This window comes from Monodelphis domestica, chromosome 7 (assembly GCF_027887165.1).
Source record: "Monodelphis domestica isolate mMonDom1 chromosome 7, mMonDom1.pri, whole genome shotgun sequence".
Classification (NCBI taxonomy): domain Eukaryota; kingdom Metazoa; phylum Chordata; class Mammalia; order Didelphimorphia; family Didelphidae; genus Monodelphis; species Monodelphis domestica.
In genome coordinates this window covers 62,701,141-62,716,715 of record NC_077233.1, presented here as the reverse complement: position 1 = coordinate 62,716,715, position 15,575 = coordinate 62,701,141, and the positions used below count along the sequence as shown (strand labels likewise).

Below are 15,575 nucleotides of genomic sequence, written 5' to 3'. Positions count from 1 at the left end.
TCAACTAGGATCAGCCATGTTGTTTAAGCAGTTTTCAAGAAAAAAAACCACTCAATCACTAACCTGAGAGCAATGCCATTCCTCTGCCTGCTTTGTTCAGTGATTTGTATAAACATTTTATCAAGCATGCAAAAATCTGTATTCTTAAAAATTAGAAGCTAATATTACTTTTTTAATTATCATTTGGAAGTGTCACTTCCCATCTCCTTCAATAAATCTTATTCTATAGAGTTCCTCCAAACTCCGCAAAAAAAAAAATGAAGACCAAAAAATCTCCACCTACCTTGCACCCTTGTACCTTTGTTCCTATAATCCCTCCTACCCTCAAAATCTCCAGCTTCTAAAATCTACTCTTCTTTCCTTTTTTTTTAATTTTTCCCTTTTCAAATCAAAGTCATCAATAATCATACCAAAAAATGTTCTAAATCACTCTTGAATAGAGAAATGCAAATTAAAACAATGCTGAGGTACCACCTCACACCTATCAGATTGGCCAAAATGGTAGTAAAGGAAAGTGGTAAATGTTGGAGATGTGACAAAATTGGGACACTGGTGCATTGTTGGTGGAACTGTGAACTGATCCAACAATTCTAGAGGGCAATTTGGAATTATGCCCAAAGGGCTATAAAACTGTGCATACCCCTTAATCTAATAATGCCACTACTGGGTCTATATCCCAAAGAGGTAAAAAAAGGGGGGGCTACTTATACAAAAATATTTATGCCAGCTCTTTTTGTGGCAACAAAGATTTGAAAAATGAGGGGATGTCTTTGATTGGGGAATGGCTAAACAAATTGTGGTATTGGTGATAGAATATTAGTGTGCTATAGGAAATGATATGCCAGATGATTTCAGAAAAAGCTGGAAAGATCTATAGGAACTGATGCAGAATGAAATAAGCTGAACTTGGAGAATATTGTACACAATAACAATAATATTGAACGATGATTATCTGTGAAAACTTGGATACTCTCAGCAATGCACTGATCTGGGATAATCCTGAAAGACTTATGCTATCCACCTCCAAAGAAAGAGCTGTTGGAGTTATTTTTCATAACAGTGTATTTTGGGCTTTATTTTGGAGTTTGGGTTATGTATGACTTTGTCTGACAACAGTGACTAATGTGGAAATGTGTTTTGCATGGCAATAAAAATAATTTTTTAAAAAATATTCCCCTTCTCTCTTAGTATCAATTTTAAGCCAGAAAAATGGCAAGGGCTAGGCAATTAGAGTTAAGTGACTTGCCCATGATCACATAGTTAGGCCTCGCTTTCTTTCAAAGCCTAACTCAGGTGTCACCTCTTCCATGATACTGCCATGATTACCACCCCTCAACCTAGAAATACCCTCTCCTTCCTTAACTTTAACAAATTAAAAAAAACATTTTTTTAAGTAGCTTCATGATAGGTCCTGAGGTTATAAAGATAAAAATGACCTTGAAGGGCTCATCTTGGCCTTCTTCTGTGTTGATCATAATCTATTTTGTATTAATTATTTGTACAGATGTCATAGCCTTTACTCCAGTCCCGGAGAAATATTCTTTTTAAAAGAGTACATCACCATCCCTAAGCAGAAACTGAAAAATCTGAGCAAAGGGAAAGGAAGGACAGCCAAACAACTTATTCAGGAACCCACAAGAGTCAAATGACTTTGCTTTACACCATCAACTGTACAGACCCACTAATGAGCCCCAAGAATGAATGTTAGAGAACTATAGTCTAAAGTAGTTAGCATAAGAGGATTCCACTCACTGTTAACCCATGTAATCATTTATTTAGCACAAACACATATCCTACTTAATGCTGTTATTTAACTCCATAAAAATACAACATTAGGCACAACAATCAATGCCTTTTAGTGATGGTCCCCTCTAGATTGTACAATTCCGTTAATCATAAAAGAATATTATACATGAAGTCCATGGGAAAAAAATCTAAAGGAAATCTACCACTGAGGTCAAACAAATACAATACAGGCTATATATTTAAGCATTGAGTCAACCAACAGAACAATATACATGTATTAATTTACTATTTGGAGTCACTGTACTAGAAATTGGAGATACAAAGACAAAAATGCTGCTTCAAGGAGCTTAAATTCATCAGAAGAAACAATGTGCACTAATTTAAGTAAATATCACCAAGTACTGGTAGGAGTGGGAATCAAGAAAGCTTTTATGTAGGAAGAGGCTTTTCACTGATCTGGTTAGAAATAAAAGGTTCTAAGAAGCAGAAGAGTTCAGGAAGTGCATTTCAAACAATAGCACAGAGGTAAGAGCTAGACTGCTCTCAGTATGAAATAGCAACTAGACTGGCTAGCCAGCAGAATGCACAAAGGGACATAATATATACTACTAAGTCTAGTCAAACTGTCATGTTGTAAAAGGCTTTAAAATGCCCCAAAGAGAACTCTGGCAATAGGGGACTCCTACTGGCAAAGGGGGCCAGTGTATATCTATTTGAGGGGCAACAAATTTCTTGAAATGAGAATGATAGTCTCTAAAAAAACTTAAATAGGGAAAACACCAGAAAAAGAAAGAGTTATTTTGAGCATTTTATTTTATTATTTTTTAAACCTTTACCTTCCATATTAGAATCAATATTGGGTATTGGTTCCAAGGCAGAAGTGTGGTAAGGGATAGGTAATGGCGGTTAAGTGACTTGCCCAGGGTCACACAGCTGGGAAGTATCTGAAGCCAAAACCTCCTGTCTCTAGGCCTGGCTCTCAATCCACTGAGCCACCCAACTGCCCCCTATTTAGAGTATTTTAAAGGAGAAGAACAAGATAACAGCCTGAAAACAATATTTCTGGTAATTCTTTACAAATAAAAAGTTACATTAGTAAATATATTTCATTTGATTGCCCAAATTTCTCATGAAGATTTGCTAGGTTTCCATCAGTGGAAGACATAAAGTTAGGCTAGGTGATTTAAAGGTGATCTCAAAGGGCAATTTCTCCAGCGCTTATGATTAGTTATTAGATGTGATCTGTGACACCACTGAATGAGTAAAAAATCAGTAAGTATAAACATGGAAAGTAAATTTGCTTAACATGTTTTAAATTAATATTAAATTAATGTATTGAGTACTCACACACTATGCATATCCCATATCTTTGCTCCCAAGGCTCCATGTATAGAACATGACACTGAAACTATATTGTGATTTTTAAGTAGAAGTCAAAAGGGCCTGTTCCACCCCTTTCTGACAAGTAAATAAAACTGCAGGGAGATCAAATAACTCACTAAAGAGAAGATATAATATTTTATCTCCATTTTCACAGTCTCATATCCACTTCCGTTGGGAATAACAAAGTCTGAATTCTTATGCAACACTTATCTAAATGTGTCGATTTTATCAGATTGATGAATTTTACTAACAAAAGGCAGGGCTAGGAAATCTTTTATGACACATTTGGATCATTCACAGAGCCAGAGTTTTAATTTAACCAACTTGAGGATTCTCAGACAGAGCTGCAGGTGTTGGCTCAGAAAAAAAATCACCACCGGGAAGGTCTATCAATCTTTATGACAGGTGAAACAAAAACACTTCATACTTGTTTGCCCTCCACAGACAGGTTCGAAGGAGAAGCAGAAGTGGCAGGATATTGTCTTGATGCTGCACAGAGAAGCGGATGCCCTGCTACCTCTCCGTGACCGCTACTTAGTATTGATCAAAAGAGAATGGTCCAAAAAGGATCACAGAAAATGATAAAATGATGAAGGTTTTCCGACATTGTGCAGTTGAACAAGGGCACTATCCTGACAACATCAGAACAAGTCACTCCTGAAGCTGCTGTTCAGGGAGGTGGCTTTACAGCCTGTTCCTACCATGGAAGTTCCATCACCTTTCAGAGTCTAATTTTAAACTGTATAAAATCTTTCTTTTCCCATCTTCCATTTTAACCAATACTTTCTTCTGATCTTAACTGCCTGTAAAAATCTCCAATCAGCTTTTTTCTCCTAAAAAAAAGAACCACTTAGCACACACACACACACACACACACACACACACACACACACACACACATTGTATTTTAGAGTTAGAGGAACCTAGAAATCGAACAGTTCTAATTCCTTTAACAAAAGCAGAAAGTGAGTCACAGACAGGAATTGGTGATCCTGCTGAAAGCCCCAACCAAGAGTGTGCAAGAGTCTGCAGAGCCACGTCAAACCTGCAAGCTGACTGTTAAATTTCCAGTGTGAGCATTCACATTTCAGAAATAGGCAAACTTTCCCCAGAGAGCCCATCATTGAACCTTTCAGCAAAACCCTGAGCAACAACAACTCCAAAGCAAACAAACTCAGGGCTTCTGCTTCCCTGTATTTCTTCCACTACACCATGCTAAGCCTCTGAACTAAATTAAAATTCAAAATGTGGCAGCATCTGACACAATAAAAACTATAAAATTTTAACTTGAGTTTTTTGGAAATTTGTAAAAAATCAAAGGCAAAGTCTGGGGGGGGGGGACTCTGTACTTCGAGGGATCTATCATCAGTCATTAGTCTTTCATTATTCTACACACGCATGCGTGCACGCACACGCGCGCGCGCACATACACACACAGAGTCCAGCAGCATTACGGTCAGTCCAATGAACAGGGTGAATTATATTTCTCTTTAACTACTATTATATGAAAGATTATAAGTTTATTCTTGACAAACCTACTTTGTGTTCTCAAGTGTCTTCTGCATTTTCTTGGTCATCTTGTCAATAGCCGCCTGTCTCTTCTCTTCTGCTAGGAGGTCTATCTTGTTCAGTACCACAATTAGCTTCTGACAAGCAATTTGCCCAATCACCAAGCATTCTGCTGACTGAGTCTGCATCCCTTTGGTCACATCGATAACTAGCATCATCAGATCAATGATCTGGGCTCCTAGAGAAAGAGAATACAAGGTTAGATGAGTGAAAACAGGACTGAACTTTCTAGCAAGTTGTCTGACATGTCCTAGCCCAGAAGGCAGAGGTAGCACAGGAGAGAGAGAACCCAAAGCCCTACAATCAAATCCATCTTACTAAACTACCTATAGGACCTTGGGAAAGTGTCTTCACTTCCTAAGGCCTCTTTTCTCATCTGTTATATGAAAGACTATACAAATGACCGTTCAGGTCCCTTCAAACCCAAATCTGGGGTCTATGATCTATGAGATCTACAATTAAAAGTCTCTGTTGCCTAGATACAAATATAAAAATAAAATACATTTCTACCATAGGGTCTCAAAACTTTTAAAACAGCATTTCAGATAACTTAAGCAGATGTCTAAAAAATTATAGCCAAGGACAGAACGAACAAAGAATCACTCTATAGGATTAGATCCTGAAAATCCATTTCCAATATTCAAAGGGTAGAGGAAGACCAATAAAGGCTAGGACTGACCAGGTCAATTACTGTATTGACTGGGTCAGTAAAATACAATAAGACAAATAAAAGGTTGTAGCCAAGGGAACCAAGCAGTGGGGAACAAAAGAAAAAAAAAATTTTCTAACACAGACACTACCGCAGCAGAGAACCAAAAAGTAGTTTATAGGCTTTCTCCCCAAGTGAGAAAGAAGACTAGTCCTGTGGTATCATTGGTATAGCAAACTAGTGGATGTGGATGAGGAAATTACCTATACCAGTGCAGATCTGCACCTTCTCTAAAACTGATTGTCTTAGAGAGCTCTCTACATCCCAGAGAAGTTATATAATTCAAATCAGGTCATCCAGTCCCAATGTGTCAGAGATAGAATTTGAATTCACATCTTCTGGGCTTCGAGATCTGCTCTTTCCATTATTGTATTGCCTTACCCTAGGAACTTCAGGGCAAATCTACTCAGCCACTGGCCCTGTTTCCCTATACTTTTCCAACAATGCATCCCACCAACTAGAAGTAAATGAACCAGACACAGCTGTAAGTCAGAAACAGAGTACTACATCCTAATAGAAACATATTCTTTAAGTTTCTGGGGCCATAAAGGTAGCTCCCAAAAGAAATGATCTTGGTTATCGTTGCTTTAATATGACCTAGTGAACATCTTCATGTTGGACAATCATAATAATTTTGTCTTCTTACAAAATAGTTAAACTATTCACTAATATTAGTAACATCCCTGGCAAGTTGGCATGGGTATTGGGGTTTCATGGTGGTAGTAGAAGCAGCAGTAATACTGGTAGTAGAATTAGAAGCAGCAGCAATAACAAAAACAAGGATGATGAAGACTTGCCTCAACAAAACTATGAGGTAGGTAGCAGCAAATATGATTTCCCCCCTCTTATGTACAAATGAGAAAATTGAGTCTCAGAGGTCACCTGACTGAAGTTATCCATAGTAACTTAGCTATTCAATACCAGAAACTCAGCCTGAACCTGGATCTTTTAACTCCAAAGTGCTTTTCTCCAAATGTAATCTAGTAAATAGGCAATATTATCATTCCATTCTGCAGTCAGGAAAATCTTCAAGAAAAAACGTGTTTTTAATCAAGTGCTTTAAATGCCTACAGGTTTTGACAAGGCACAAGAAAAGGGAAAAAAATGAAAAAGCTACTCGTCTACTCTTACATTTGAAATAAAGGAAGAATAACACTCTTCAAAGCAGCCTATTTTCTCTTTTCATGATGCCCTTTTGAGTTTGACAGTGATAATGCTTCTTTGGCTGGGGAAGTACTAGACTAACAGAGAATTTAAGATTTGACAGAAAAAGAAAAATGGATAAAAAAATGAATGAAGCTGAGCCTTGCATTCAACTGCTTGATCTGGGGTTCATTCAAATTAACTCCACTTGCAAGAAGACCTAGGTCCAAATACATTTCTGACCAGTAATTGGGACGGGATCCAAAGTGAGTCACTTAACTTCTCAGGGCTCTAGAGATCTCTCTAAGACAGAGTTGTAGAGAAAGTGCAGACCTGCACTGGTAAAGAGAGTTTCCTCAACCAAGAGTTCTCTATACCAAATTCATTCCAAATTTATATTTTGGAGGAAGGAGTAAGAGAAAAAGAAATGAAGTGAGTTGGAAAGTTTGGAGAAATTATGAAAAGGCGGTTGTTTGGCAGGTTTACCCTGTGGCCAATTAGCTATGTAGGTTACAGAAATGTGCTAATTAGTGTTGAGCCATGGACTCTTCCCTAATGGCTAGTTAGATGAACTCAGACCCATGGCCAAAGACTTCAAACACCCCCTTCACGTGATAATATGTTCTTACTGGTCACAAGGGACAAAATCGGATAGATGGCTCTGCACTATCTACTCCACAGTAGTAAAGAAAGTGTCTTGCATTCATTCACAATTAGCCTATGAGGTAACTAGAAGGTACAATATCACCCCCATTTTCCAAATGAGGAAATCATCTCAGAGAGGTAAAGTGACTGACCTATGACCAAAGCAGGCCTCAAATCTGAATCTTCTGCCCCCAAGTTCTCCTAGCATCCTTCTCCTAGTACCATGGTAGAGGGCATGCCCTATTGATGGGGGACCAAAGTGTATTTATTCTATTCGTATTTAAAATCCTGCACTTTCTTTTTTGCATGTGACTGTAGGTTAGCTTACAAAAAACTTTTTAAAAAGGATCAAATCTTGATAGAAAAAAACCTATGGGGAAATAAATGAGGAAGCCAGCTCACCTAGCTCAGGGGGTACAGTACCCAAAAGCATTTTAGTACTGGATTCAGTCAGAGGCCCTAGAATTGAGTTCTTGCTCAGGCAACTAATTATGTGATCTCGGGCAAGGTACTTTTCAATCTCAGTTTCCCCATTTGTAAAAAGGTAACAATGTTTGTTCATAAGGTTATTGTGAGGGAAATGCTCTGACAGTTGTAAAGTTCTATACAAATATGAGCTATTATTAATGAAAACACAACCAAGAACCTGGAACAGGTGACGAGGACCCTGGAGCAGCCACAAAATAACAAAAATAAACTCATTAGCTTTGAAAACAATGTCTCTTATATGAACTCAACAGGAGAACTGTAGGTGGACGAGCAAATTATTTGGATTCCCATTTTTCCAATGAGGGAAGTGAGACTATAAAAGGTTACTGGGCATGCAGGCCATGTCCCAGCTCCTAAGCCAAATACAGGTTGCAGGCTCAGCTGCTCTGAGGCTTCAGCCATTGCTCTCTCCATGATTCCCCATGCTGACTGGGCAAATGCCACAGAATGCAGGCACTCAATTCACTTCAGACATTTATTGGCCCACCTACAAGGAGAAGAGTACTTTACAAAACCATCCCCAGCCGATGGGCAAGGGCTGATGATTCACACCGATTTTACAAACAGTTCTCACAAACTCAGGGATCTGGTTTCACAATCCCTGAGCAAGCACAGCCTTCATCCAATCAGAGAGAGGGTGGGCTGCTAAAGGGGGTTGATGGCAGCAGGAAGAAGGATAAGTTGTTGAAAGGAAGAAGATAGTAAAATGACATAACATGGACACAAGGACTAAAGAAGCAAAGATACATGTGGTCCTTTAGCATGAGTATGAGACCCTCTAAAGACAGTGTTCATAATGAATCACTTACAAAAAGGTTAAGCTATGTTTAGTAGAGCCTTTCTGAGAAGACAACAAAGTGTGCAAAACATTTTAAAACATTTTCCATCAAAACAAGTTTCAGCATTTTAATTGATCCGGTTAACTGAAAAATTCATAAGATCACCTCATTTCCTGATGAGGTCAAATAAATGAAGCATTATTATATTCTTACCCAACTGCTTTAAAAAAAACCCCTCAATATATAAGCCTATAACAGTTGAGCAAATACCAATAGATTCCTGTACTTCCCCTCTCCATTTGAAGAATCATCATGCTATTGAGCCTGAATTATCTACACAGAACCACCAGAACCTGAAACCAGCTGCTGACTCAGAGTCAAGGAGATGGTTTATTAATTGCTTAAAGAACGGTTTTCTTAGGTTACAAAAGCTAAAAAAGATCAAATCTTGGTAAAAGAAAAACCTATGAGGAAATAACTGGTGACCACACCAGCTGAAGGTTTACCTATTCCAGCTGGTACTGGTACATAAATGTATTTTAATACTGGTCTCAATCAGAGGCCCTGGGGTTAAGTTCACAACAAGCCTATGTGGTGGTTAGAAGGTACATATGAGGAAACTATCACAAACCAGTGTTAAGGATCATCTGGCCTTCTGGCTTCACTAATTTTTGCCTGGAAGATAGAGGAATTCTTTCAAGCTCCTCTACTTCTTATTTCTTTCTTGAATAAATTCAAAATGGAAGTAATATCTGAAGCAAAGAAAAAAACATTCAACGTGAGGAAGAATGGAGCCAAAATGCCAAGATGCTTATAGACTTTTCAGGTCTGAGAGTCTGAGCTACAAATGGCAGCAGGGCTGCTGACAAATACTACTGGCAGTCACTAACTGTTATTTATAATAGAGAGGGCTGACAATTTGAAATTGGCTCCAATGAAACACTTTGACATAAATTAAGCCTGTTTAAAAAAAAAACAACAGAGTACCCTTTACTTATTTAAAATCAGCTTCTTTTCCCAATCATTAGATTTTCTCATTTGTACATAAAACTAACTAATGGTGCCTAGCCCTCCCCTGCTGACTGGAGGGGAATGACTCATGTACTTAATATACTTAGAGGATCTCACATCTTATTCCTAGTGAGATTGTAAGCTCAAGAAATAGAACTGATTGACAGACAAACAAAGATAAGTGCTAATATACCCAAGCAATCAGGAACAGTTAGAGGACTGCATTTTGAACCTTATCAAGTAATCTACAAGCAACATTCATTAAGGATCACACATATCTTTGCTCCAAAAGGATGGTGTTCTAAAGCAGATCCAACCCCTGCAGCACCATTGCTCAATGACTTCTAAGAGAACCAAAGGTCACCATGACTTAACAAAACGGTCCCTAAAACTGGAACACAACTGGAAACTTTGGGTCAGCTCCAGTGAACCACAGACTGTTTTTCTGCTCTCAGTTCATCTATTTTTTTTTCACCAAACTTTTGATCAGAGAAACAAGGAAGTGACACAAGTGTCCCCCTCTCCTTTCTTTCAAATCTCCAGTATTTTCACCAAATGAATAGACAGTCTCTTCTCTAATTCCCACGAACCCAAAGTAGGAAATCATTCTTAAACTAGAGAGCATGGGTGAATGTGTGGGTGGAAAATGCAGTACAAAAAAACTAAGTTACAAATGACCTTCTATATTTTTCAACCTATCAGAATTTTTCATCTAGTTGTATTGACTATAGAATCCTTTAAAGATACAACAGGATATTATCACAGGGTTAAAGTTTCTCCTGTGCTTTTACAAAGTTATAAATCCCCAATTCAGTGACTTTTGTATCTGAAAAATATCCCAAACGAAAAAGAAAGGGCATGTACAAAGGCCAAATTTTGGTAGACTCTTAAGTATGATAATTCATCAGTGAATATTCAAATCTCCATTTGTTGCTTAAAAAAATTCACTTAAGGAGTTTTTGAGACATTAAACAGTAAAAACTTTGGATCCTCATTTTAAAAGAACTTCCAACCTAGAAATTATCCTGGACATGGTGATTTTGACTCAAATCTACAAGTAGACTGCAGTTGGTAGGAAGGAATTGCATTACTTATGAATATATTTACAAACATTACTTCTAAAAAATTAGAAGTGTTTTTACATTTTTAACTATAGTTAAAGTGCATGTTTTCCTATTAATACAAAATCTTGGTGACTCTTCAATCTTGTGGTAAAAGAAAGTATTCAGAATTCCATAACAACACATAAATGTGTTTATTTTTGGGTTGTCTTTTCAGTCACCTTAGAATGACTGCTCCTAACTGCCAATGGGTTGATGTTTAATTTGACTCACTTCTGAAATCTATCCTCAAGCAATTAAAATAGTGCTCTTCACCCAGTAACAATAAATGCTAACTGATGAAAATCACATAATACTAATAATCCATTCAAAACTGATCAGTGAGACATAGCAAACAACTTTGAACATCTACGCAGGTGCCCACCGAAGCTAAAATACATTAAAATGCATTCTCTGCTTCCTTTAACTCTCCCTTTTGGTTGGTTCTTCACACATTCAAGATCAGCAGAGTTGAATGAGAAGTAAAAAGAGGGCTTAAATGGAAAATGGGCATGAATCTGGAACCTACTTTAAACAGGTACCAAATGAAGGAGTCAGGAAATGAGTCTACAGCTAGCATAAAGAAAAGCGTCCTTGGAATCATTCTATTTGCTATAAAAGCCCAAAACACAAACATTTAAAATTTCATGGTGAGTTAGAAAGTCAACAGTTTTCTGAATTAAGAGCTATCGCTTCATTAAATGAAAGAATTCAAAGGTATTTCCAATGAAACACTTTTTCCCAGCTAAAAGCTCAGGTGCACAGCACTCACCTGGCCACCACCCAAGGCTCTTGGCTGACCCAACACTTACTAGATAATATCATACCTTCTATACAACAATATTCAAGTGTGTAGATCATCCACACAATCTGAAGTGTGTAGACACTCCTTCCTACCAGCTTCATGGAGGTTCTGAACACTGGTTTATCTGCTAATAACTGGTCAAAGGAATGTGCATATTACAATGGAATACAAAGCTCAACTGCTGTTAATGCTTTACCTTTCTCTTATGCCCTTCCCTAAAATGTTGTGTATAAATCAAATTTACCCAGCAGTGAAGGCTATTAAAAGAAAATTATTATCTGTCCTCTAATTCATATGGCCTATTTTCAAAGATGTGTCTAAGAAGGAGGTCAGACCTATAGGGCTAGACTAGATCCCCTGGAAAAACGTTCATATCTAGGACTATGCTACAGGAAAACTTCTGTGTCTGTGTGTCTGTCTTATACTCTCCCTAAGAGTGTCATCTTCCCTCCTGGCACCTTTCTACAAGCCCTCCTGACTATCAGGGCAAAAGAGAATTGGAATTTGGAAACAAGAAGGATAAGAAGGAGAACTAGAAGGGGACTTATAGATGGATCACCCAGAACAATCCTCTCATTCTACATATGAGGAAACTGAGGCAGAATAAAGGCAAAATTGTCACAGAATTGGTTAGTGGCAAAACTGGGGCAAGAATCCAGCCTCCTAATTCCATGTCAGTGTTTCTACTGTACTACCTTCTCAGGAAAGTACTAAATCAAGTCCATAAATTAATCCTCAAACTCAGCTTTTATTATAGTTATAAGTAGCAAAACTGCCCATATGGTAGTTCTCCTCCTCTCCTCCCTTCTATTAACTAAAAAAGTAATACAACAGCCAAAGTACAAGGCCGCAGAAAAAAGGAAAATTAAAAAACAAAAACTGGATGGGGTAAAAAACATGATAATTATGAATATCTGACTTATTAAAGCAAGAACCCGAAATCACATCTAAATATCCCAGGATCATCTCCTTTGGAGGCATTAGATTAATATCAATGATCTTGGAAGTCTTAATACCAGTAGCAAGATAGACGATCATTGACTAATGGGGCCTGTGGAAACAGAGGAGGTACAAATGACAGGTATGACACACAGCACATACATCAAAAGCCCTTCAAAAAGCCCTGATGTAAACAGGAGACTATAAAAATAAAGGTGAATCTGTGTCTGCCATCTTGAGCAGAAGTCAGGAGGAGACAATGCTTGAGAGGAAGTAACCTGTTTGGTGGTACAGGGCAGGGGGAAAAGCTAATACGTTATACTAATGACTCACAAGCTCTGCTCCCAGGTTACTAGGTTCTACATATCCTCTGGCTCAGCAACATTACTATTAGGCCCATATCCCAAGATACCAAAGAAAGCAGAAAAGGACCTATTTGTTTTTTCCAGAAAGTTCTTGCCATCAAAGTCCTTGACATAGTCAAATGATTCAACATTTTAAAATGTGATTTTATCACTGGAAATTACATTAAAGAAGAGTCATGCCTATCTGCTTTGCCACTCCCTCCTAAGGATTATAGGACCTTTCCATTTGACTTCCAGCTGAAACTTCCCGTGTGCATAGAGACTCTCTCCCATTAGAACATGGGCTCCTGGAGAGCAAGGTCTGTCCGAGGCCTATGTTTTGCACATAGTAAATGCCTAACAAATTCCTTTTTCATTCATTCAAATACATAAAAATATTTATGCCAGAATTTTTTATGTTGGCAAAAAATTGACAACTAACGTAATAATGAACAAACTATAATGTGTTGTAATAATAAAATATTATTGCACCATGAGGAATAATGGCTTGAACAGTTTCATAGAAATGTGGCAAGATTCATATGAAGATACAGAATGGAGTGAGCAGAACCATGACAACATTTCGAACAATAACAATATCATAAAAACAAACATCTTTGAAAATTGAAAGAACTCTGACCAATGCAATGACCAACAACATTTCCAGAGGTCTCATGATGAAACCTGCTACCCACCACCTGACAGGTGAGATGATACTCAGGAAACAGATTCTCAATCCCTCTCTCTGAGAGAGAGAGAGAGAGAGAGAGAGAGAGAGAGAGAGAGAGAGAGAGAGAGAGAGAGAGAGAGAGAGAGACAGAGACAGAGAGAAAGAGAGAGAGAGAGAGAGAGAGACAGAGACAGAGACAGAGACAGAGACAGAGACAGAGACAGAGACAGAGAGACAGAGACAGAGACAGAGACAGAGACAGAGACAGAGACAGACAGAGAGAGACAGAGAGAGTCACACACACACGATGGGCAGTGAAGGAATTTATTTTGTTTGACCATAAAGTTGTTTAAAGGGTTATGCTTTTCTTTCTTTTTCAAAGGAGAAGGGAAGGTGGGAGAAAGAAAAATATTTTTGTTCACTGAAAAAATGAATTTAAAAAACAATCAAGCTTCTGGTATCAAAATGTCATTCTTTACATAACTGCTTTTTAAGGCCTCTTCTGGCTTGAAAATTCAATAGTTCAGTGGAGCAAAATCTTTCTATTGTAAATTTAAAACATTTATAAACTAAATGTTATACCATTTATATGACACTTTAAGATTTACAAAACACTTTTCATATGTTACCTCATCGAATTCTCACAACCATTCTGAAGAGCAAGTACTATTATTATCCTTATCTTAAAAAGCTGAGAAAGGTTAAGTGACCTATCCAGTGTCACAGAGATGAGTCTTAAGTTTTCTAAAGTAGGATTCAAACTCAGTTTTCCTAATTTCAAGTCTTGAATGTTATCCTATTTTTTGGTAGACGGTAGCTTCTATCCTCTTAATTATGCATGCCACAAATGATTGTAGAGAAGAGACCACTTAAGCACAATATAACTTAGTTTTGGACTAAGGAGTGAATATACCAAGAGAGATATCATTTACATAAAGAAAGGGCTGAAGTCTAGAGAAACTCAGAAAAAGGAAAGAGTAGAGATGCCTGGATAGGATAACAATTATACTCCCTATGGGAATAACTGGAGCTGCTCAGAATTAGCCCATCCTGTTTCAGAGTCCTGAGATACAGAGTCCCAATGAAAAGAAAATTTAAGAGCTGGAACGGACTTCAAAGGCCATATTATATGAATTCCTAACAAGTGGATGTCCAATTTGTGCTTGAAGACCTCTAGCTTTGAGAAATTCCTGAAGCAACCCATTCAACTTTTGGACAACTCTGTTAGTAAAATTTTCCTAACATGCTAAGGGATAGCCAGGGAAATTTTCTCTAAAGACTTAAGGATTGACATTGGCCTTGAAGATTCATGAAAGTCCAATCCTTGGTAGGATTTGGCTAGGTGGAGGAAGATTCAAGGGAAGGAGAATAATGTGAGGAAAGTGTGACCGCGAAAATATGGTTTTCAAGTCTGTGAATTGCCAAAACTGTAAAAGATAATTTTAGTGTTTTGAATTAAATCAAAAATAAGTGGTCGCCATGGGAAAAATTCCCAAATATGAAATACCCAAGTCAGCTGGGTTTTATGGAGATTTTAATTAATACGAATGAAGGAATTAAGGGAAGGGAGAGAGACAGAGTAAGAGGAAATAGTAGGAAAAGTCTAGGACCTAGGCCAAATGGCCTAGGCCTTTCTCTTTAAGAAAGAAAACTAAATCAATCTTTTATCCATTCACCACAAGATTTTGTCCCAAGCAAAACTCTAGTGTTCAGAGAGACCCTCCAATTCAGCTTCCAAACTCAACTAAGTTCAGAGGCCCCTGCTCTGAGCGCCTGACCTCCTTTTAAAGAGAATTTTCTCCTATGTCATCTCCCCTAAATTTTCACATCTACCAATCACAGTCGACGCTTTTCACAGGACTGACCATTCTTAATTCACATCTTCTTTTGTTATCACCTTCTCTGAGTAGACCAAAACTTCATACCTGTTTTCTTAAGCTTGCCTTTTATAAGTTGTTTGACCTTTTAGGGATTAATTTAACCTTTATAGTTACTTAGCACCCTTTTGTATTAGATCTAAAAATAGACCTAGCTTAAGGTTTTGGCCTCACTATCAGTATGAGTTAGGGACTTTTGCATTGTTCCCTCAGGAGTTTACAACTTTATCTTCCCTTAAGGCACTGTCTAAGTATGGGTGGAGTAATGTTAAAGTTCCCAATATATTCCTGATCAAGTACCTCCATTGTTTAAATGGGGAATAGCCTTAACCAAATGTTCTAAAGTAGAGTCTGAGAAGCTTTAAG

The 15,575-nt window shown here is 37.7% G+C and overlaps 1 protein-coding gene across 2 annotated transcripts in view; it reads right to left on the bottom strand.

Annotated features, from left to right (window-relative positions):
• EEFSEC (eukaryotic elongation factor, selenocysteine-tRNA specific) overlaps positions 1 to 15,575 on the bottom strand; it is a 358,290-nt gene that overhangs the window by 249,159 nt on the left and 93,556 nt on the right. For both annotated transcript variants that reach the window (XM_007500318.3, XM_056804746.1), the window contains exon 2: positions 4,669 to 4,876. In XM_007500318.3, the coding sequence (XP_007500380.2) occupies positions 4,669 to 4,876 (208 nt within the window). The remainder of the gene's footprint in view (positions 1 to 4,668; positions 4,877 to 15,575) is intronic.